We start from the raw sequence: 22,802 nt of genomic DNA on the forward strand, positions 1-22,802 counted from the left end.
TAACAGTGCTCTCCAGGTTCCTAGGAATGGATCACCTGATAGTGGGATCTGAAATCTGGCCATTTATATCTACAGAAATGTCAGTTTCTCATGGACCAATCTAATACTTCAATAACCAAGCTCTTCCTTTTAGAATAATTGTTATCATCTATTGTACACATGTAATGTCTAAGTATCTGTGAAACAAACCTGTGAGGTAATATTACCTCTGCCTAAAGCTCAGAGAGGTTAAGTGATGAGTCTAATGCCTCACAGCTACCTAAAAGCTGAATTGAATCTAAAGCTGTTTTTCTTTTCTTCTGCTCCTCCTGGGCTGCCTGTACTTACACTGAAGAGAGCTAGTAGTTTGGAGTTTCTTTTGCTTTCTATTGCAAACAGTAAGAACTAAAGTCTGAAAGAAGAGAGTTGTGAGTTTAAGCATTTTATTTTGAATTGAGCTTTGTTCTCTTATCTGCTAATTGTAGAAACCAGTGTCTGCATATTAATAGTAGTACTTCATTTCAAGACATTAAGCATCATTAAGAAACACTCCTTTAGGTTGCAGTAAAAGTTTATTCAAGGGTACAGAAAGCAATTATCCCTCCAGCTCATGGATTTTCATTATTTCTATGTTTTCCTCTTTTGCTGGTATAAAACATGCCCTGTGATATAGTCAAGAAAGAAAAAATTATTTTAGGGCCTGTATTCTTGATGAATGTAAGTATTATTTTGTTTGTGGACGAAATGCGTAAACCCACCTCCTTTGTTTAAAGACAAAATTGTTCATTACATGAACATCTGAACCTCATTTTTAATCATCCCATTTTAGAAAAAGAATCACAGAGACCAGCTTTTTAAGTGACTCTCTGTGTTTATATTTCTGTGTTTTTGAATCAGTGTGAACACATGAATTTTAACTCAAAGTAGGTGGCTTAAGGCACCATTTTGGAACAAAATAATAGCTGAAGGCATTATCTGGATAGATGGTTGTCTATGTCAACGTAAAAACTACACACTGAGACAGATCAAACCGAGGCATTTCAGTTCTGCTGCTCAGGTCTGTAGGCTGCATACAGGATGGATGCTCATTTATAATTTGATCAAAAGCTGTGTCCTGAGTTCGATTTCAAGGGCCTTCATCTCCCTTCTCTGTGGTGCAACATCTGGACTCAGTGAAAAGCCCTGACTCTGACAACACAACAGAGTTGGTCTGAAACAGATGTTATTGTTAGGTACCTGAAGAGCAATTCTTTACTTCCATTGTCTTTTTGTAATATGGGATATACTATGATTTTAAAGATTTGAATGATTTTAAGCCAACAGACATTTTTCTAACAGCATTTCCAATGTTTCTCAAATAACTCCAATATATGTTTGTCAGTGAATCATTTTAATTTACAGTTTATAAAATCTGTAAAGAGTTTTAACATGTAATCAAAACAGAAAATAAAAAAGAGTGGCTATTATATTCATTTTTGTGCTTTTATGTAGCTTTTCTACAGATAATCATCCTTTTATGCAGATTTACAGAGGTTTTTGGAGAGATTCTATATGTTTTATATTTTGTGTATCATGTATATACTGTTAAATAAAATTAATAATGATCAGTTCTATATATCCAATTAATGCTTGAGTACTTGTCATTATATAAAATCATAATTATATCCTTCCTCTATGCTAATTCAATATTAGCAACCTAACAAATTTTTGTTCATAAATCAATAAGTAAAGTTTCCTTTCATATTAAATATTTCTGGCTTGCATATTCTATTTTTTATATGTTCATATACAAACATATATAAAGAGTTTAATATAAATAGCTTCTTTTTTTTTTTTTGGTACCAGAGATCAAACTCGGGACCTTGCGCTTGCGAGGCAGGCCGCAGAACCGCTAAATTCAATCCCGGGCCCTAAATAGCTTCTCTTAAACAAATACTAGAGATTTTGAGTAAAATGTGCTGTGCTCGCTTCAGCAGCACATATACTAAAATTGGAATTAGTAAAATGTGTCCAAATATGGCCAGTAGTTTGAAGGCACTTATTATCTTTTCATATTCCTATAATCTAAACCTTCATATTATTTTTTAAGTCCAAAGAATTACTGCTTTTCATGGGTAATTCTGGCACAGGGTCATGGAACTTTTGATCTGAAAGAGACTTTATTGGTGTGATCCAAAAAATATAATTAAAGTTTAAATTTTTAAAGATTTTATTATAGTAAAAGACATATTACCATTCATACCCTTCAAGATAGTCTCTAGGGCCGGGGATTTCGCTCAGTGGTTTCGTTGCCTGCTGCGCAAGCTCGAGGACCCGAGTTCGATCCCCGGTACCTAAAAAAAAAAAGATAGTCTCCTTTGCTTCAAACACTTTTATTCATTATTCTTGTCAGTTTCTGAAGCACTTCTGGAAGTTTTCTTTCATGAGTGTCTTTATTGTTCTACTATTTCTCTCTTGATGTCCTGAATCAATTTAAAACATTTACCTTTGGTAGTCATTTATCTTTGTGGAAGAGCCAGAAGTCACAGTGCCAGATCCAGTGAGTAAGGTGAATGAAAACACACTATAATGTTTTCATCTAACAGAAATTGCTGTAAACATTTTAATCATCAGGACATCAAGATAGCCATGAAAAGACACAAAAGAAGACTTCCAGAACTGCTTCAAAAGGTGTCAGAGGCAATGGGATATGTGTGTTCTAAGTAAACGGGAGTGTTTTGAGAGGGATTAATGGCAATGTGTCTTTTACTGCAATAAATTTTATCTAAACGTTTACCATAGTATTTGATTATGCCTCATAGATATTGTCAAATATTATAGATGAGAAAAGGTACCCCAGAAATAGTTAATTATTTTTAACACTGACCAGTGTGTGTCCAAAGGTCACAACTACTGAGCAGCTGGAGACCAGTCCTGATTGGTTCCCATCAAGCAACAATCCCTCTCTCATGGAAAGTGAAAACAACTGCAATAGCAACAAAATTAGTTAATTCTTAATCTCCATAATAAATGCTTGACAGTTTAGTGATTAAAACAGATTGCATAATTGTAGAAAAATATTCACAGAAGTAATGGCAGAAAACTTCCCAAGCAGAGGAAAAAAATTGACATACAGATAAGTGAGGCATATAGGACTCCAACCAGCCATGATCAAAAAAAAATCTACACCTAAACATATAATAGTCAAGATCCCAAATATCCAAGAGAAGAACAAAATACTACAAGCAGTTAGGGAAAAGAAACAAATCAAATACAAAAGAAAGCCCATCAGAATCACAGCAGACTTTTCAACACAAACCCTCAAGTCAAGGAGAGACTAGAGTGAACTATTTAATGCCCTAAAAGAAAACAACCTCCAACCTCGATTGAGGAATCCTGCAGAATTATCTTTCAAAATCAATGGGGAAATAAAATACTTCCACAACAAAGAGCACCTGAGAAACTTCATGAATACCAAACCAGCACCCCCAAATAATTCTGAACAATATCCTAGAAAAAGACAATGAAGGTCACAACTCCATGAGGCCCAACAGAGGAAAGCCATCAGGCAACACAAGAAAGTAAAGGGAAAAGGCTGAAAAATAAAAGAGCCAACAACAGGAAAATATTATGACAATGATAAGTCTACACAAATCAATTATAACAACCAATGTTTATGGCCTCAATTCACCAATCAAAAGAAACAGACTGGCAGAATGGATTAAGAACCAAAACCCAACAATATGCTGCATATAAGAAACATGTTTAATTCAAAAAAAATGCATAGATTGAAAGTAAAAGGATGGAAAACAATTTTTCATGTGATAGGAACCCAGAAAAAAACAGGGGTAGCTATATTATTTTCAGACAAGGTAAATTTCAAACCAAAAATAATTAAGAGAGACAAAGAAGGTTGTTATACCCTTGTATAGGGAACAATCCAAGAGGAAGAGATGACAATCATAAATATATATGCACCAAATACTAGTGCATCCAACTATATAAAACAAATATTAATGGACATGAAAAACCAAAAAAGTATTAACAAAATAGTAGTGGAGGACCTGAATACCCCACTGTCATAAATAGACAGATCATCTAGACAGAAAATCAATGACAAAATACTAGAACTGAACAAAACTTTCAAACAAATGAGTTTAATAGATGTCTAGAGAGTGCTCCACCTCATAAAATCAGAATACACATTATTTAAGACTGCACACAGGTCATTCTCCAAAATAAACCACATGCTAGCTCAAGGAACATGTTTAAGTAAATGCAAAGAAATTGAAGTTATCCCCTGTATATTACCAGATCATGGTGCAATTAAACTGGAGATCAGTAGCAGAAGAAAACACAAGAACTCCACAAACACATGAAAATTGAATAACACTATCCTCAACAACCAATGGGTCACAGAGGAAATTAAAGGAGAAATTACAGTTTCTACAAGTAAATGATAATGCCAATACAACATACAGAAACCTATGGGACCCACAAAAGCAGTTCTATGAGGGAAATTCATAGCAGTAAATGCCCACAGTATGAAAACAGAGCTAGCTCAAGCAAACAATCTAATGCTGAACCTCAAGCTCCTAGAAAAAGAAGACTAAAACAAACCCAAAGCTCATTGAAGGGAGAAAATTATGAAGATCAGAGCAGAAATCAATCCAATGGAGACTAAGAGAATGATACCAAAAAATCAATGAATCAAAGAGGGGGTTCTTCAAAAGAATAAATAAAATCAATAAACCTTTAGCCAACCTTATCAACAAAAGGAAGAAAAAGGCCCAAATCCATGCAATTAGGAATGAAAAGGGTGAAATCACAACAGATCCAGCAGAAATCCAAAGGATCACTAGTATCTATTTTGAGAACGTGTACTTCAACAAAATGGAAGACACAGAAGAAATGGACAGATTCCAGATACATATGAATTAACAAAGTTGATTAAAGATATAAAAAGTCTAAAAACCCCAATTACACTCAGTGAAATTAAAAATGTAATTAAAACTTTACCAACAAAAAAGGCCCAGATCCTGATGGCTTCACAGATGAATTCTACAAGAAATTTAGGGAAAAGCTAATGACACTACTTCTCAAACACTTTAGTGAAATTGAAAGGGAAGCAATATTCCCAAATTCATTTCTGGAAGCAAGAATTACTTTGATTCCAAAAGTAGAGAAAGACTCAACCGAAAAAGAGAACTACAGGCCAATCTTGCTAATGAAAATAGATGCAAAAGTCCTCAATAACTTATTGCCAAACAGAATACAGAGGATCATCAAGAAGATCATACACCCTGACCAAGTGGGATTCGTCCCAGGGATTCAGGGATGGCTCAACATATGTAAATCAATAAATGTCATACACTATATTAACATAGTCAAAGACAAAAACCATGTGATCATCTCACTAGATTCCAAAAAAGTGTTCAACAAAATCCAACACCCATTCATGATAAAACAAAACAAAACCCTACAGAAAATTGGAATAGATGACCCCTATCTCAACCTGATAAAAACCATCTATAAAAAACCAACAGCCAACATCATACTAAATGGTCAGAAACTGAAATCCTTCATATTTAAATCAGGAATAAGACAAGGATGCCCGCTATCACCTTTCCTGTTCAATATAGTTCTGGAAACATTAGCCATAGAAATTAGACAAGAAAAAGAAATAAAAGGAATAAAGATAGGAAAGGAAGAAGTTAAACTGTCATTATTTGCTGATGATATGATACTGTACATAGAAGACCCAAAAAACTCTGCCAAAAGACTTCTAGACTTAATTGACTGATTCAGTAGAGTATCTGGATACAACATCAGCACTCAAAAATCAATAGCCTTCTTGTACACAAATAACAGACTCACTGAGAGAGAAATTAGGGAAATAATCCCTTTCACAATAGCATCCAATAAAATGAAATATCTAGGGATAAATCCAATGAAAGAAGTAAAAAACCTCTACCTTGAAAACTAGAGCAATCTTTAAAGGTACAAGATCCCAATGATGAATGTAACTGTATTTTATACCTAAAATGTACCAATGAACTTAATGGAAAAAAAAGAAAGAAAACTAGAGCACTCTGAAAAAAGAGATTGAAGAGGATATAAGAAAATGGAAAGACATCCCTTGTTCTTGGGTAGGAAGAACCAATATACTGAAAATGGCCATACTTCCAAAACTGCTATATACATTCAATGCAATCCCGATTGAAATCCCAAAAGTATATTTCACAGAACTAGAGAAAACAATCAAAAAATTCATTTGGAACAAGAAGAGACCTAGAATAACAAAAGCAATTCTAGGCAATAAAGACATGACAGGGGATACCACAATCCCCAACATGAAACTATACTACAAAGCCACTGTGATAAAAAAAAAAGCATGGTACTGGCAAAAAAACAGACTTGAGGATCAGTGGGATAGATTAAAAGATGCAAAAACAACTCCAGACATATTCAGCCATCTCATCTTTGACAAAGGAGCCAACCGCCCTCACTGGAGGAAAGATAGCCTCTTTAATAAATGGTGCTGAAAAAACTGGATTTCAACCTGTCACAGATTAATACTAGGCCCATATCTTTCACCATGCATTAAACTAAAATCAAAGTGTATCAAAGATCTAAATATTAAAACAAAAACACTAAACTTGGTGGAAGATAGGTTAGGAAGAACTCTTAAAGACATTGGCCTAGGAAAAGACTTTATGAACAAAACTTCAGTAGCACAGGAACTATCACAGAGAATCAACAACTGGGATCTCATCTTATTAAAAAGATGCTGTACAGCAAGAGAAACCACCAGCAGAGGTAAGAGACAACCTACAATGTGGGAAAAAAAAATTTTAACAGCTGTGCCTCAGACAAAGGACTGTTGTCTAGAATGTATAAAGAAAATTTAAAAATCAGATCCCCCAAATTTAAAGATACAATTCAAAAATGGGCATCTGAAGTGAACAGACATTTCTCAGACAAATAAGTAAAAGCAGCAAATAAATATATTAAAAAATGTTCAAAACCACTAGTCGTTTGAGAGCTGCAGATGAAAACAACACTGAGATTCCACCTCACTACAGAAAGAATTGCTGCTATCATGAAATCAACCAACAACAAATGCTGGCAGAGTTGTGAGGAGAAAGGAACCCTTCTCCATTGTTTGTGGGAGTGCAGACTGGTGCAACTATTGTGGAAATCAGTATGAAGATACCTCAAAAAACTAGGACTAGAGGTCCCATTTGACCCAGCTATTCTTCTGCTGGGTATCTTCCCAAAAGAATTTAAAGAATCATACCTCAGCAATGTATGAGCACTGACGTTTAGAGAGACACAGTTAGTAATAGACAGAACTTGGAAACAGCCGAATTGCCCATCAACTGAAGACCAGATAAAGATGTGGGTTTTTTTTTTTAATAAAATGGAGTACTACTCAGCCTTAAAGAATGAGAAACTAGAGTCATTTATAGCTAAATGTATGCACATTGAGGCCATTCTCTTAAATGAAATAAATATGACACACATGTGTAAATACCAAATAGTTTCTCTGGTGTGAGAAACTGAAAGTTTAAGATCAAAATGTATAATAGATAATGTGAAACAGGAAGAAGAGGTCTAAAGGGGAAGGGGAAGTTGGAGGAGTAGGGGAAAGGAAAGAAGGGAAAGGAAAAAATATGAGAAAAGGAAAAAATGGAAACAAAGTCTTTGTAAATAGGCAGGGATGGAGAAGTTGAAGGGAGGGCAGGGGAATGGGGTAAAAATAAGAACCAAGATATATCATGTAAAGGTACAAATTCCCAATGATGAATGTCATCATATTGTGTACCTAAAATGTGCCAGTAAACTTAATGAATAAAAATACAGTAGTAATAAGACAAACTAAGTTCAAAAATAATAATTTATGTAAAGTTACACATCACAGAATTGGGGTAAAACAGTACTGACAACTCATCAATCCATTTTCTTCCAAGACTTAATGGACTTATCTCTATCACTCTACGAAAAGATTCTTCATCGAGTGATTTCATCACTAACAAATGTTAAAACTTAAACACAACAATTAATTCTTTTTTTTTTTTTTTTTTTGGTACTGGGGATCAAACTCAGGTCCTTGTGCTTGCGAGACAGACAGTGGAACCACTGAGCTAAATCCCCAGCCCATATAACAATGAATTCTATCTAAGGATTAAAACTCCTCAAGGTTATCACCAAATGTTTTACTCCTTTTCAGACATGTGATTGAAAAAAATGTGAATAACTTTGAAATAAATGTATTCCTGTAGCATTGACATTGCATCCTGAAAATAAAGCTTTGAGCTTTTTCTTTGGAAAATCATTTAAGACAAACAGTTGCCTTTCAGAAAATTTCAAGATTGATGAAAGCCATTTTAAATAACTCCTTCTGCCTAGGCACAGGCAATCCCCACATTTTCTGTAACTCCAAGAAGTAATTCCCACCACACTATAGGATGCCCTAAAAGTTAGTATGAGCTCAGCATAATAGTGACTGTGGAACAGTAAAACTAAAACCACAAGATGGCAAAAAAAAGTCCTGGGCCTTCTATCCACAGGAGAGTGAACTCTTTGCTAGGAGAATCCCAGCAGTAGGGACAGACACCAAGAAACATCTTTTGACTACAGAGGCAGGCAGGAGTTCAGCTATGGAGGGGTTGGTGAGATGGGTGTCCGAGTCTGAGGGTGCCCTTTGCAAGGACCAGCGGCTGACTGGGCATCCACAGCTCCTAATACAAAAACAGGCCCTGCATACCTGTCCCCCTCCAATCTGCTCAGGGACATTCAGAGTAAATACAGCAGTTTGAAGACACTGGCCAGCCCCACTTACAAAAGCACTGTTCGGAAATTTACAGAGTTTTGTCCCACACTCTGGACCTGCCCACAGACTACTTGACTGACACAGTTAGTAGACAGCCCGGATTTTCTGATGTCCTCAGTCCCAGGTAAGGAAGAGATTAAATTGGTAAGTATAAACTAGCCCAGCCTCTGGAGGATGTGGCTGAGTATTCACCCACCAGCACAGTGTGGCAGAGCAGCGTTTAGCCCCCCACAAGTACTAAGAGGCCTAACCTGGTTGCTCAGAGGAGAACTCCGGACTGAAAAATCAAACATTTTACATCTCCCTCCTTCTATCAAGCAGCACCCAAGAATTGACTCCAGTGTACATAACACCACAGGGAGGAATATCAGATCTGGACTTTGTTTATTTTTGTTGATTTTGGGTGGTGGTTTTCTTTTCTGTATGTGCCAGGATAGTGTATGTGTGTTGTAAGTGCTTATGAGTGGTAGATACTGCTTTTGCTTCTACACTCGTTATGTTCTCCCACACTAAGAGTTGTTTCACAGGGTTTGTTAAATTTGTATTTCTTTTCTTGTGTGTGTGTGTGTGTGTGTGTGTGACAGAGAGAGAGAGAGAGAGTGTTAGTTTTAGTAGGGATTGAACCTAGAGCCATTGATCTGAGCTACATCCTCAGCCCTTTTAATTTTTTTTTTTGAGAAGGCATCTCACTAAGTCACTAAGTTGGCCAGGATGGGCTCTCATTCTCAGCCTCTCAGAGTACTGGTATTACAGATGTGCCCCACAACACCTGGTCTAAATTTGTGCTTTCATTAGTTCATTAGCAAGAATCAATCTCCCTGTCTTCTCTCATTTCATGTTTATATCCCCTCCCAGTCTTTTCTCTTTTTTCCCCTCTCACAACACCCTCTCAAATCTCCTCTCTCACCCTACTCTTTTCTTTTCTTTCTTTTTTTTTATTTTATTTTATTTTTCTTTTTTGGTACCAGGGATTGAACTCGGGTCCTTTGTGCTTGTGCAGCAGGCAGCAAAACCACTGAGCTGAATCCCTGGTCATTCTTTTCTTGTATATAAATATTATCATTAAAACTGATTTTTTCCTTTCTACTTTAATGTATGGAGAATATGTGTACATGTAACTTTATATGAGTGTTAGTTATTGCTTTTACTTCTATAAGGTTTCACCTTATTTTGGCAATGGTTATTCCTTGGTCCTTCTAAATTCATATTTCCACTAGTTTATTGCTTATATATCCTATATATAAATATATTCCTATACATCAATAAGGAGCTCACTAAAAAAGAAATTTTTACAATTCCCCTTCCTATTGCTTAAAAACAACATTAAAAACCTAGAAATCAACCTAATCAAAAAGATAAAAGACTTCTATAAGGAAAATTGAAGGACACTGAAGAAATATTAGAAAATGCAAAGACATCCCCTGTTCTTGGCAGAATTCATTAACAGAATTAATATTGTTAAAATGGCCATATTACCAGAAGCAATCTACAGATTCAATGGAATACTGATCAAAATTCCAATTCCATTCTTCACAGAACTTGAAAAAACAATCATAAAATTCATACAGAACCAGAAAAAAACCAGAACAATCAAAGCCATGCTGAACAAAATAGGTATAACAATACCAGGTTTCAAATTGTACTACAAAGGTATAATAACAAAAACAACATGGTACTTGCACAAAAACAGACATGTATGCCAGTGGAAGAGAACAGAAGACAAAGAAACAAACCCATTTACTAAAGCCATCTGATTTTTGAGAGAAACCAAAAACATACACTCTTTAAAGATAGCCTCTTTAACAAATGGATCTGGAAAAAGGATATCTACTTGAAGATGATTGAAACTTAATCCCTATCTCTCACCTTGTATTAAAATCAAATTAAGATGAATTAAAGAACTATATATAAAAACAGAAACTTTGAAACTATTGGAAAATAGCATAGATGAAACACTTGAAGCCATAGGCACAGGCAAAGACTTTTGGAACAGAACTCCAATAGCACAGGAAATAATGTAAGAATCAAACATTGGGATTTCATTAAATTATAAATCTTCTGCACAACAAAGGAAACAACCAGCAGAGTAAAGCAGTAACCTACAGAATGGGAAGGAAACAAGAGAAGAGGAAATGATCTTGAGATCTCTTGCCAATGGGAAAGCTGCTAGTTGACATAGAATCCAGGTGGAGGAAGCAGACAGAGAGCAATATTATCCTAAAGATAAAGGGCTGAACCACTTTGCACAATTATTATCACCAAGCTGCCAGTAGATGTTAATGGTGTTCACATGTACATGCACTTAGTCAGCCCTTGTTTATTAGCAACACATCTTTAGTAATAATTCCTTCATTTCATAAAAATCATCATCAGCCCTTTGTAGTTTTGTATTATTACTTAAAATCAGAATTGATGTTGAGATGAAAAGGTATAATACATGTATCGAGGATTAATTGTTGCACAAAGTGTCCATAGAAGTAGAGGGTGGGCAAAACCACAGGCTGTATCAGTCAGCTTGTGTTTGCATACCTACTTGCTACTACTGCCCTCAAGTTATTTAACTGCTCTAACCCTCAGTTCTCTATCTGTAATTTGAGACATGAACTTTTAGAACCACTTAGCATAAATACACAATACTTTTAGTATCATTATTATCATCCTCATCATGACTGGTAAATATTTCACTTTAAAACATACCCATGGTACCTTTTCAGTTTGCACTTAGAAGTTGGCACTCTAAGTGATATTTTGTGATACACACTGATGAAATTGCCTAATAACATATTTCTCAGATTATATTTCCATCACATGTCATATGGCTGTATTGAAATTTAAATTTAAAAAAAATTTGGCCTATGTGGAGGCTACTAGCTAACTAGAATTTTTTTTTCCAGACCACTATTTGTTCAATACTGGTTTTGAAAATCTTTTTAAAACAAATCACATCTTTTGGTGTCTTGTTAATGCTTGAGATTTTTTTTAAATTATATGGAAAAATGTTTAAGTAATTTTCAGTTTTGTTTTGGTTGAGTTCTACTATATTTGAATATTATTATAGTTTTTCCCCTTGCATTTTTTTCTTTGAATAATTTTAATTTTTGTATATGTGTGTGTTTGACAATAAAGTTATATATTTTTAAATTTTTGAAAAAACATAGCCATGGCATATTTGAATTCTCATTGGAAAGTATAATGTTTCCCCATATTTTTTTTCCCCATTAAGTTTATTGGTTCATTTTTGGTATTAAAAAAAGTTACATTCATCATTGGGATCTTGTACCATTACATGAGTATCTTGGTTCTTATTTTTTCCCCTTCCCTTGCCCTCCCTTCACCCCCTCCACCCTTCCCTATTTGCAAAGACTTTGTTTCCATTTTTTTCCTTTTCTCATATTTTTTTCTTTTCCCTTTTTTCCTTTCGGCTACCCCTACCACTTTCCCTGCACCTTTAGACCTTTTCTTCCTGTTACACAATATCAATTATACATTTTAAAAATTACAATATCAAGATCTAGCAGACATTACCACAGATTTTACAGAATTTAAAAGGATATAGAAAGCATATTTCAAAAATCTGTTTTGAAATAAATTTGACAACTTCTAAGAAGTACCTTGGAAGACAAATTAATGAAACTGACTCTGGAGGAAATATAAAATTTGAATAGCACCTATTAAAGAAAATATATTCCTAGCTTGAAAACCTACCTATATGACAACAGCAGGCTCATAAACATTTTAACTGATAAATTATATCAAACAATTAAAGCAGAAAAAAGAAGGAACACTTCTCCCCTCATTTGAGGAAATCAACATTGTGCTAATCCTAAAACTGGATAAAGATAATAGAAGAAAAAAGTATGAACATAGATAGAAATTTGTTTAACAAAACAAACTCTTAGAAGTCAGATCTGGCAGTATGTAGAAAGTGGTTTTGTTATAAGGATGGCAGTGTTGGTTCAGCATTGGAAGATCCACCCCCAAAAGTCATCATTTTAACAGAGGAAAGGAATGATCCTGTCACTAATTGGAGGAAAAGTATTGGACTAAATTCTACAGCTGTTCATGGTAAAAGCTATCAGGAGACTAGAAGTAGAACAGAACCTTCTCAACAGATTAAAGACATGTACTCCATACTTCCAGCGAGAACACCTTGTATGAATGGAGAAGATACAATGCTTTCTCCTTAAGGTGGGGAACAAGGGCAGATATGCTTACTCTTTATCTGTCCATTAAACTTTGAAACCTAGGCCCCACCAAAATAGTCTGGCAATGAAATGACACAATTAGGATAGGACTAGAAAGGTAAAAGCAAAATCTTTATATGTAGATGAAATGATCATCTACAGAGAAAATACTAAGAAATCTCTAGGAGCCCCTAGAGCTTGTATTTGAATTTAGCAGGATTAGAAAACACAAGGTATACATAAAAATTCAGGTCTGTGTATACTTGCTATAAATGAAGAATTGGATATTGAAATTTAAAAGTTATGTAGGAGTACAAAGTACCTAGAAAAGTTAAAAAACAAAAACATAAACAGTGTTGGAAGACATTTAGTACCTAATTTTAAGACTTCTTCTAAAGCTACAGTAATCAAGGCAGTGTTGGTGTAAGGAAAGACATATAGATCATTTGAATAAAACAGAGAATCTAGAAATAGAACCACACATATATGGTCCACTGAGTTTTGAAAGATTATTTAACATTAGCATTTTATAGAATACAAGCTCAATTCAAGAGCCGAGGAAGAGATAGTGTTTTCAGCAAGCGACATTAGAACACCTGCTATCCATATATAAAAAATTAACCTCAACCCTTTATTTCCATACCTGAAAATAACTTGAAGGGATCTATGAACCTAAATAGGAAAGCCTAAAAGTATAAAACTTTAAGAAGAAATTATAAGGGAAAATGTTTATGAATTCAAGGTATGCAAGAACTAAATAGTATACAAAAGACATGATATATAGAAGAAAAAAATTGATAAATGAGATTCCATCAAAATTTAGACCTTTAAATGACATCATTAAAATGAAAAGTAGTCCTTAAACAGACCATATTTACAACGCATATAACCTATGACCAGACTATATAAAGAATTCTTAGAGGTCATTAATAGACAACCCAATTAAAAAGTAGACATAAGAAGATGATAAATAGCTAGTATAGCACAAGGAAAGGTGTGCAACTCTAGAATCAGAATAATACTAATCAGTACAATAATAAGATTGAATTATACACTCATTAGGGAGATGAAGTTCAAAGTTTTAAAAGCCTTGTCATGACTTTTTCTTTTTGTTGGATTCCCCCACTTTGCATTTAATTTGTCACACCCAATGGATTCGTTCTGCTGGGTTTCCTGGAGTTGTGATCCTCATGTCTTTTCCTAGGGTACTGTCTAAAATGTTTTGGAGTGCCGGTTTGGTATTCATGAAGTTCCTGAGGCACTCTTTATCATGAAAGTATCTTATTTCTCCATCAATTTTGAAAGATAGTTTTGCAGGGTACATCAATCTGGGTTGGAAGCTGCTTTCCTTTAGGGCTTGAAATACATCATTCCAAGCTCTTCTTGCCTTGAGAGTTTGCATTGAGAAGTCTGCTGTGATTCTGATGGGCTTCCCTTTGTATGTGATTTGTTTCTTTTCTCTCACTGCTTGTAGAATTTTGTTCTTCTGTTGGATTTCTGGAATCCTAACTATTGTATGCCTATGTGTAGATTTTTTTTGATCAAGGCTATTTGGAGTTTTATATGCCTCACTTATCTGTATGTCAAGTTCTTTTCCCCTCCTTGGGAAGTTTTCTACCATCACTTCTGTGAACAGTTTTTTTATGTCATCTGCACTCTCTCCTCTTTCTTCATTGACTCTAATCAGTCTTATGTTATTCTTCTTTGCATCATCTAGCAGCTGCTGGATTGATTTCTCATGTTCCTTTACAATTTTAAAGCAATTTTTCTTTTCCTGGTCACTAATTGCAATCTTTTCTTCTATATATGAAATTCTATCCTCACATTGGTTCATTCTGCTCCACAGACTTTTGATGGAGTTTTTAATCTCTTGGAAATCTGTTTGCATCGTTTTATGGATTCCATTTGTTTCCTATGTTGGGATTCCATCATGTTCTTCAGATCATCTATTTTTTTATCTGTGTCCTCTCTAGATTTATTAATCATGTCTTGCACCATGAGCAAAATCTTTGCTGTTATCTGAGTAATTATTTCTGATTTCATTTTTCCCAGATCCTCTTTTGTTGCCAGTTCAGAGAGTCCAGGTGATTGAGTATCAGATTGTTCCATCTCATTTCCCTTTGGGGTTGCTGTAGGTGATCCAGAAGTCTGTTTTTGAGGCTTATTTACCTGTCTTCTCGTTTCAATGGGGGGGGGGCTTCTGGCGCCCAAGCAGCTCACTTTCTCTGCCCTATGAGCTTGGGATGGTGGTGAGGGAGCTTCTTTCCAGGTGCTGGGACTGGCTCAGCTTCTCCGCCCTAAGAGCTTGTGATGGTGGCAGGGGAGCTTCCTTCTGGGTTCTTTGACTGGCTCAGCTTCTCTGTCCTAGGAGCTTGGGATGGTGGCAGGGGAGCTTCCTTCCGGTTTCTGGGACCAGCTCAGCTTCTCTGTCCTAGTAGCTTGGGATGGCAGCAGGGAGCTTCCTTCCAGGTGCTGGGACCTGCTCAGCTTCTCTGCCCTAGGAGCTTGGGATGGTGGTGGGGGAGCTTCCTTCCACTGATTCGGTGTTTTCAGAGTGACTGGCGACATCAGGACCGCGTCCGCAGACCTGCCTGTCTGCAGCGGGCTGATTCGGTGTTTTCAGCGTGACTCTGTTTCCCCATATTTTGCATCTAGGCTGTACTGTAGCTTCCTATAATCAACAGATTATGGCAGCTGCAAGCAACCTTGCAGCTTCTGCCTTTGCCTTCTTAGAATCCTGTGTGAGACATCATCTAAGAAAGCCAGTCTAGCCTATAAAGGATGAGATGCCACATAGCTGAAAAATGAGCTGTGAAATGGTGGCCAACACCAACAGCCAGACATATGAGTGAGACTATCTGGGCCCTAATGATCCCCTTATTGTCCAGAATTCACAGTTATATGAGTAACCCAGATAAATGGAACAAACAGAGGAACCATCTAACCAATCTACAGAATTGTATGTAATCACAAATTGTGGTTTTAAACCATAAGCTTTGAGGGTGTGGTGGTTAGGGTATAGTTTCCACTTGATGGCTTTAGGATCCACTCTGGAGATTGGTAAAGTACATTTCTAGGTGTATTTGAGTGGGTCACAGAGGCTTGGCTTTGCGGTCTATATCTAGTCTCTCACCCCTTCCCTTCCGGCACTCTTGCCCAGCTCTACTCCCTGGCCATCATGAACTAAGCAGCTTCTGCCATGCCTGCTTTGGAGCCAACAAATCATGGACTGAGAACTATGTGCAAATTAATCCCCTCCTCCTTTAAATTCTGGATGTTGGGTATTGTGTCTCAGTGACAACATAGGGACAGTTTGCCCCACACCAATATGTAACTGAAATAAGCATCTATCTAAGTAAAAATGGACAAAATCTTCCTTGATAATCTTTATAAATGTAGTAGGCCCTTGAGGTATTGCAGTTACTATGAATTTTGACTTTTTCTTTTCTCTTTTTTTTTCTTCAAACTGGGGATTGAACCTAGGGTATTCACACTGACCTACATCTCTAGCCCTTTTTTATTTTTTATTTTGAGTCAGGATTTTATTAAATCATTAAATTGCCCAGGCTCAGCTTAGAAATTGTATTGGACAGTTTTTCATCACTGTTTAGACACAGAGCAGCTTGAAATAAATTCTCTTCCAAAGAATTTATGCTATAAGAAGTAGCTATTGTATTGAATTCAAAATGTTTAAAGTAACAGTTTAAAGTCTAAACTATAATTCTGTCTTTTTTTCTAGTTAAAAGAGTAGCTATAAATACACTGTCTACTGGATGGAGAAAACAGATGGATTTGAAAATTTGTGCTCACACTGAATATAATTAACTTGGAAAAGGAAAGAAACCAGTGATGTCTGAGATCATAGGTGCCTAGGAGACAGCCAAAGGGCTAATTTATTTTTAACACTACAGTCATCTCAGCAAAATGGAAAATTCAAACTCCACTAAAGTCTCTGAAGGGATGAAACGCCAAATAAAGAGAGAAAAGATGTGGCTACTGGAGATTAATTAACATTTTGACTCAGTTGCCAACCTGAGTGGTCATTTGCTGCTTCTTAGCAGAGGTTAAGTTTCCCAGGTCACAGAACATGAGAAGGTCTCGCAAAAGTACTGTCAGCAGTATGTACTATTTGATTCTGCAACCAGTATGCCTGAAGAGACAGCATTTCTTCAGCAGGAATGGGGGTTGTCTTCTGCACAGAGGGAGGTCTTATTTGCATATCCACACTGAGCACTCTGGGATAACTGGATCAGATGATAACAAGAAGGCCCTTGGCTTTCAGATAAAGAACAATTTGGGGCTTGATAACAGTCAAGTCCCAGGCCACTGGCACTGAGATTTAAATAACATAGCCTGGTGTACAAAGCCTTTCAAAACTGGACCCCAGTGACCTTTCCCTTCTTTTCATCCTACAATTTGACCAGATTTACACTTGGGGTATACAACCACAAATCTGTGGCTTCCTATGTGCCACTCCTGCTACCTAGAATGCCCTGTTCCCCAACCTAACAAACTCCTGCTTACTAATGCAATCTAATGTTATTTTCTTCCACTTCTGCCCTGGAGCTAGCCAAGTTAGTCATTCCATTGTTAGTACTTATATAATAGGTTATAGTTGCCTCTATCATAGCCAGTAATTTGTATACTTGTCTTACCTGCTACACCGTAAGCTTCTCAAACCCAGAATTTGTCTGATATACCCTGATGTCTGTAGTACCTAAGAATCTATCACATAATAGATTTTCAGAAAATACTTAATTGATGGAGTGAATTAATTAATTAATGGGAAAGGAAGGGAGACAAAGAAGGCTATACTATGTGTTGTGTATATACTTATATGTATTTTTATTTATATCTATAGTTACATGTGGATATGGCAGATGTTAACAAATAGATTTCTCATACAGTGAAAAAATTTTTATTAAACAAATACCTTAGAGATCTCTGGCTTCCTCTTTTCATTTCTATGTTCTGAATACAGTAATAAAGCATTCATATTACTTGTGTATTAAAATACTTGCAGATATTTTTCCTTTGAGCTTTAGCTAAAAGACAACTGATTTTCACTTCTTATAATGTATTATTTTTAAAATGAGTTCAAACAGTTAACATGATTTCAAATGCTTTACTATGAATCTGAGAAAGAATTAAAAAAATGATACAAGTGCTTAATATAAAGGCTGCACTTCAGTAAGCCAATTTCTAAACTTAAAATGTCTAGTACATTTTAAGAACATTTGAAAATTCAAATAATCTATTAAAAATTAGATAATTAAATTAAGTACCCAGTTCTGTCTCCTTTTTCCAGCACTCAAGCCCCATAAATGTTATCAAGCTAAATAATGCAGCTATAAGATCAGCTGATTCTATCCAGTGTCTTCACTACATGAATAAGTTCTATCTTGCTTCCATAGTATTAGTATAATTTGACGGAAATTTGATAAAGCAATGTAAATATATTCCTCTAGTCAAGATGTGTTTTTTGTTTTGTTTTTTATCTGTGAATTTATAAGAAGTATAAAAATGCTCACTATGGCAAATTTGGAAAATGAATAATTTTTTTAGAAGAAAATGAAAAAATTTAGAAACAAAAATACTTTATTATATTATATCATTTAAAAATTATTAAGAATAAAATTTTGAAAAAGAAACACAAAAACTAAAATAAAAGTAGAATGCAATGTTTTATATTTTCTTTCTACCTTTCTTTTTTTCCCTAGATCAAACCCAAGTGTGCTCTACTACTAAGCTATATCCAAGCTTATTTATTTATTTATTCATTTATTGAGATGAGGTCTTACTAAATTGTCCTGCAGAATTCAAATTTGTCAACCTCCTGCTTCAGCTTCCCTCAATGCTGTATGTTGTAATAGAACTTGGACCATGATATATATTTTAACTAGTTGTAACTAATAATACAAAACAATGAACAATTTTTGAATATGAGCTTTTGACTACTTTATTAGAGCAGATTCATAGGAAAGGAATAAATAGATCAGAGAGCACCCACTTTTTAAAATTTTTAATACATGCTCCCAAAAAAATGCTACTATGGTACTACCTACCTGTAATAGATAACCCATCTCCCAGTAATATTACCATTATTTTTCATCACTGCTAATGTGATCAAATTTGTTTTTCAATAATGTACATTTCTCTAATTTTGTTGGGCATTTATAGTTCATTTACTGTGAATGTGCTCCTTGAAGAAGAGGAGTTTATTTCCACATCCTTTGCACCCAACCCAAGGAAATTATTCAATAATTGCTAAGGGGAAAAATGACATTTTCCTATATTGGGCCAATTTTTACACTGGTTTTATAATGTTTTCCTCATTGATCTTAAAAAGCCATTTATAAACTAAATATTTGTTGTAATCATTTCCCCCCAACTTATCATTTTCTTTTTAATCTTGTCTGTGGTTCTTTGATGAAGAGTCTTTCATTTTAATGTGATCAAAGCCACTGGCTTTTTTCCTTTGTGATTTTTCTTTTTATGCTTTCATGGTTCATGAACTCTTTTCCCATTCTGCAGTGATTTTTAGTGGAAACACAATTCACAGTTACTGCTAGGGAAGGGAGGATATTACTTCTGTTGATCTGTTAATTTGCACAAAGAGATCCACTGCTTTGTGAGAATAATTCAAGGACTAATTGATGTGTTCTTGGAGTCCTGAGAAGGTGAGGCATTGATAGGGATAAATTTTTCCTTACAAAGATTCTTAATCTGGGGTGAGTCCTTCAAGCCTATAAAATTCCAAGTGTACTTTTTTGGTTAGGACTTGTGACCCAGGAGTGGTTAATAATAATTAGAGATTCTTCAAAGAATTTTCATGTTTGATGCTATCATGATTTCCCAATCTTGAAGCTTTATCTACTTTTCTGAAAATGCAGAGTGTAACGTCCTAAGAAAAGGAAGAAGAGTAAGACTGGAAAATTGCCACTAAAATTTCTAAGTTGAAGAACAAATCCAACACAAGCTTTTCTGAAGTTGCTACAATGCTAAAAGCAGACTTCACGAGTGAAAACAAAGAATACTGGGTGCCAGTCTTACACAGGTTCCAGCTCATATTCACTTTATATCATTGAAAATTCAATAGATCCTAATGCCAAATATGTCAGTCTTTTCACATAGTTTAGACTGATGGAATTTCTCAATTGGTTGAAACTGTGCACGCTTTCTAATCCTACTTCACTTTACACTCCACAGTGTCTCCAACAAGCAGTCACTAAGCCTATGATGAAAAATTTCTAGGGATGGGGAACTTTTTGCTTCTAAAAACAATTCATTGCACAATTTCTCCCTCCAGGCTTTATTTCATGAAGATCTAACTTTCCATTCATCTGAAACAATGTAGCCAGGTAATCAGACACACCTGCAGGAAATCTGCTGAAACAACTTTTCAGGCTCCTTAAATGGATGAGCTAAGATGTAATCAAAACAGCATGTCACTGCTCTGTACAGACTGGGGCTGAAAGGTTTATGAAAGGTGTGAGATTTTGAATACAGAGTACTCTTTAAAAGTTAAAGCAGAATTTAAGTTATAAACATCACTAGAGTATGAGCTATATACTGATTTTGAGAACTCCCAACTTGGAGAAACAGAGACAGTAGTTAATTTCAATGTAGGTGATCATTTAGCTATAAAGTCATACTATTTCCACAGAAATACCCAATAATTTTGACAAGGGTAAGCAACAGGGTAGAGATATTCTCTATTTTGACTTGAAGAAATATCCCAGTGCCTACACATAAAAATGTTTGAAAGCTCTCTGGGGTTTTGAATACCTGCTGGTGACTAAGAAAACACTGTCATCTAGATTCCTGTAAAACAATGGTATGATACCAAAAATGAATGTACAGTTATCTACTAGCACAAATATGCATATGAATGCAAAATCTGTGTAAAATAACTGCAACCTTTTTATTTATTTACATAATATTCTTATTATTAAAAATAGTGCATAAATCAAGTATGAGAATATACCTATTAATTTTTGTAGCACAACAACAGAATGGAAACTTAAATCAGAATCCCCATGGAAGAGGAAGTGCTCAAGTAAAGTGAATCAGATGCATCATGTTACAGACATTCATTACAAAATCATGTGCCTACTATTCTGAATAATGTGCCCAGGTTTCCTATTATGAATTTCTTTTGTTTTTTGTTGCACTAGGAATTGAATCCAGGGTATTTGCACAGAGATACAACCTTAGCCCCTTTTCTTTTTTAAATTTTGAGATAAGAGCCCTGCCGAGCACCAAGGAAGTGAGCCTTTTGGACTGCCATACCACTGCCCCCAGCAGAGAGAAGCACAACCCTGAAAGCAACAAGGAGGTGAGCTTCATGGGCACCACCAGCACACCACCCATCCCCCTGCTGAAATTAGAAGACATGTAAACAAGTCTCAAAACCAGATTTCCAGATCACCTAAAGCAACCCCAAAGGGAAACAAGATGGAACAATATGATACTTGACCACCTGGACTCCCTGAACTGGTAACAAAAGAGGATCTGGAAAAAATGAAATCAGAAATAATTTCTCAGATAACAGCAGAGATTGTGCCCATAGTTCAAGACATGATTAATAAATCTAGAGAGGACACAAATAAAAAAAATAGAGGAGATGAGGAAAATGATGGAATCCCAACAGAGGAAACAAATGAAATCCCTAAAACAGATGCAAACAAATTTCCAGCAGATTAAAAACTCTATTGAAAGTTTATGCAGCAGAATGAGCCAATGTGAGAACAGAATTTCAGATATAGAAGATAAGATTGCAATTAGTGACCAGGAAAAGAAAAATTTATTTAAAATACTAAGGGACCACAAGAAATCAATTCATCAGCTGCTAGACAATGCAAAGGACAATAACATAAGACTGATCAAAGTCAATAAAGGAACAGGAGAGAGTGCAGATGACATAAAAAGGCTATTCACAGAAGAAATGGCAGAAAACTTTCCAAGCAGATGAAAAGAACTTGACATACAGATAAGTGAGACATATAGGACTCCAAATGGCCTTGATCCAAAAAAATCTACACACAGGCATATAGTAGTTAAGATTACAGAAACCCAACAGAAGAACAAAATTCTACAAGCAGTGAGAGAAAAGAAAAAAATCACATACAAAGAAACACCCATCAGAATTGCAGCAGACTTCTCAATGCAAATCCTCAAGGCAAGAAGAGCATGGAGTGATGTATTTCAAGCCCTATAGAAAAACAGTATCCAACCTAGATTGATGTACCCTGCAAAACTATCTTTCAAAATGGATGAAGAAATAAGATACTTTCATGACAAAGAGTACCTTAGGAACTTAATGAATACCAAACCAGCACACCAAAAAATTTTAGACAATACCCTAGGAAAATACAATGAGGATCACAACCCCAGGAAGCACAGCAGAATGAATCCATCAGGCATGATAAGAAAGTAAACACAAGGGGGGAGAATCCAAAAAAAGGAAACTTCATGACCATGATAAGTCAATAGATACTAGTTACAACCTTCAAGGTTAGTGGTCTCAATTCACCAGTCAAAAGAAGTAGACTGGGGGCCGGGTATTTAGCTCAGTGGTTTCACTGCCTGCTGTGCAAGCACAAGGACCCAAGTTTGATCCCCAGTACAAAAAAAAAAAAAAAAAAGAAGTAGACTGGCAGAATGGGTCAAGAAGCAAGATCCAACAAAATGCTGCATACAAGAAATACACTTAATTCAAAAAAAACTCATAGACTGAAAGTTAAAGGGTGAAAAGCAATATTCCATGTGAACAGGACCAGACAAAAAGGAAGAGTAGCTATCCTCATGCAGAACTAGTGGAT

General features: G+C 35.5%; 1 protein-coding gene across 1 annotated transcript in view; it reads left to right on the forward strand.

Moving 5' to 3' along the window:
* Mchr2 (melanin concentrating hormone receptor 2) overlaps window positions 1-21,379 on the forward strand; it is a 36,590-nt gene extending 15,211 nt beyond the window's left edge. Inside the window, 1 exon segment of the mRNA XM_087187885.1 lies at window positions 21,156-21,379. Coding sequence (XP_087044011.1) covers window positions 21,156-21,379 — 224 coding nt within the window.
* The last annotated feature ends 1,423 nt before the right edge of the window (window positions 21,380-22,802 follow it).

Source organism: Heterocephalus glaber, unplaced genomic scaffold (genome assembly GCF_053883595.1).
Source record: "Heterocephalus glaber isolate CG9 unplaced genomic scaffold, H.glaber_assembly_v1.0 deba00001523, whole genome shotgun sequence".
Classification (NCBI taxonomy): domain Eukaryota; kingdom Metazoa; phylum Chordata; class Mammalia; order Rodentia; family Bathyergidae; genus Heterocephalus; species Heterocephalus glaber.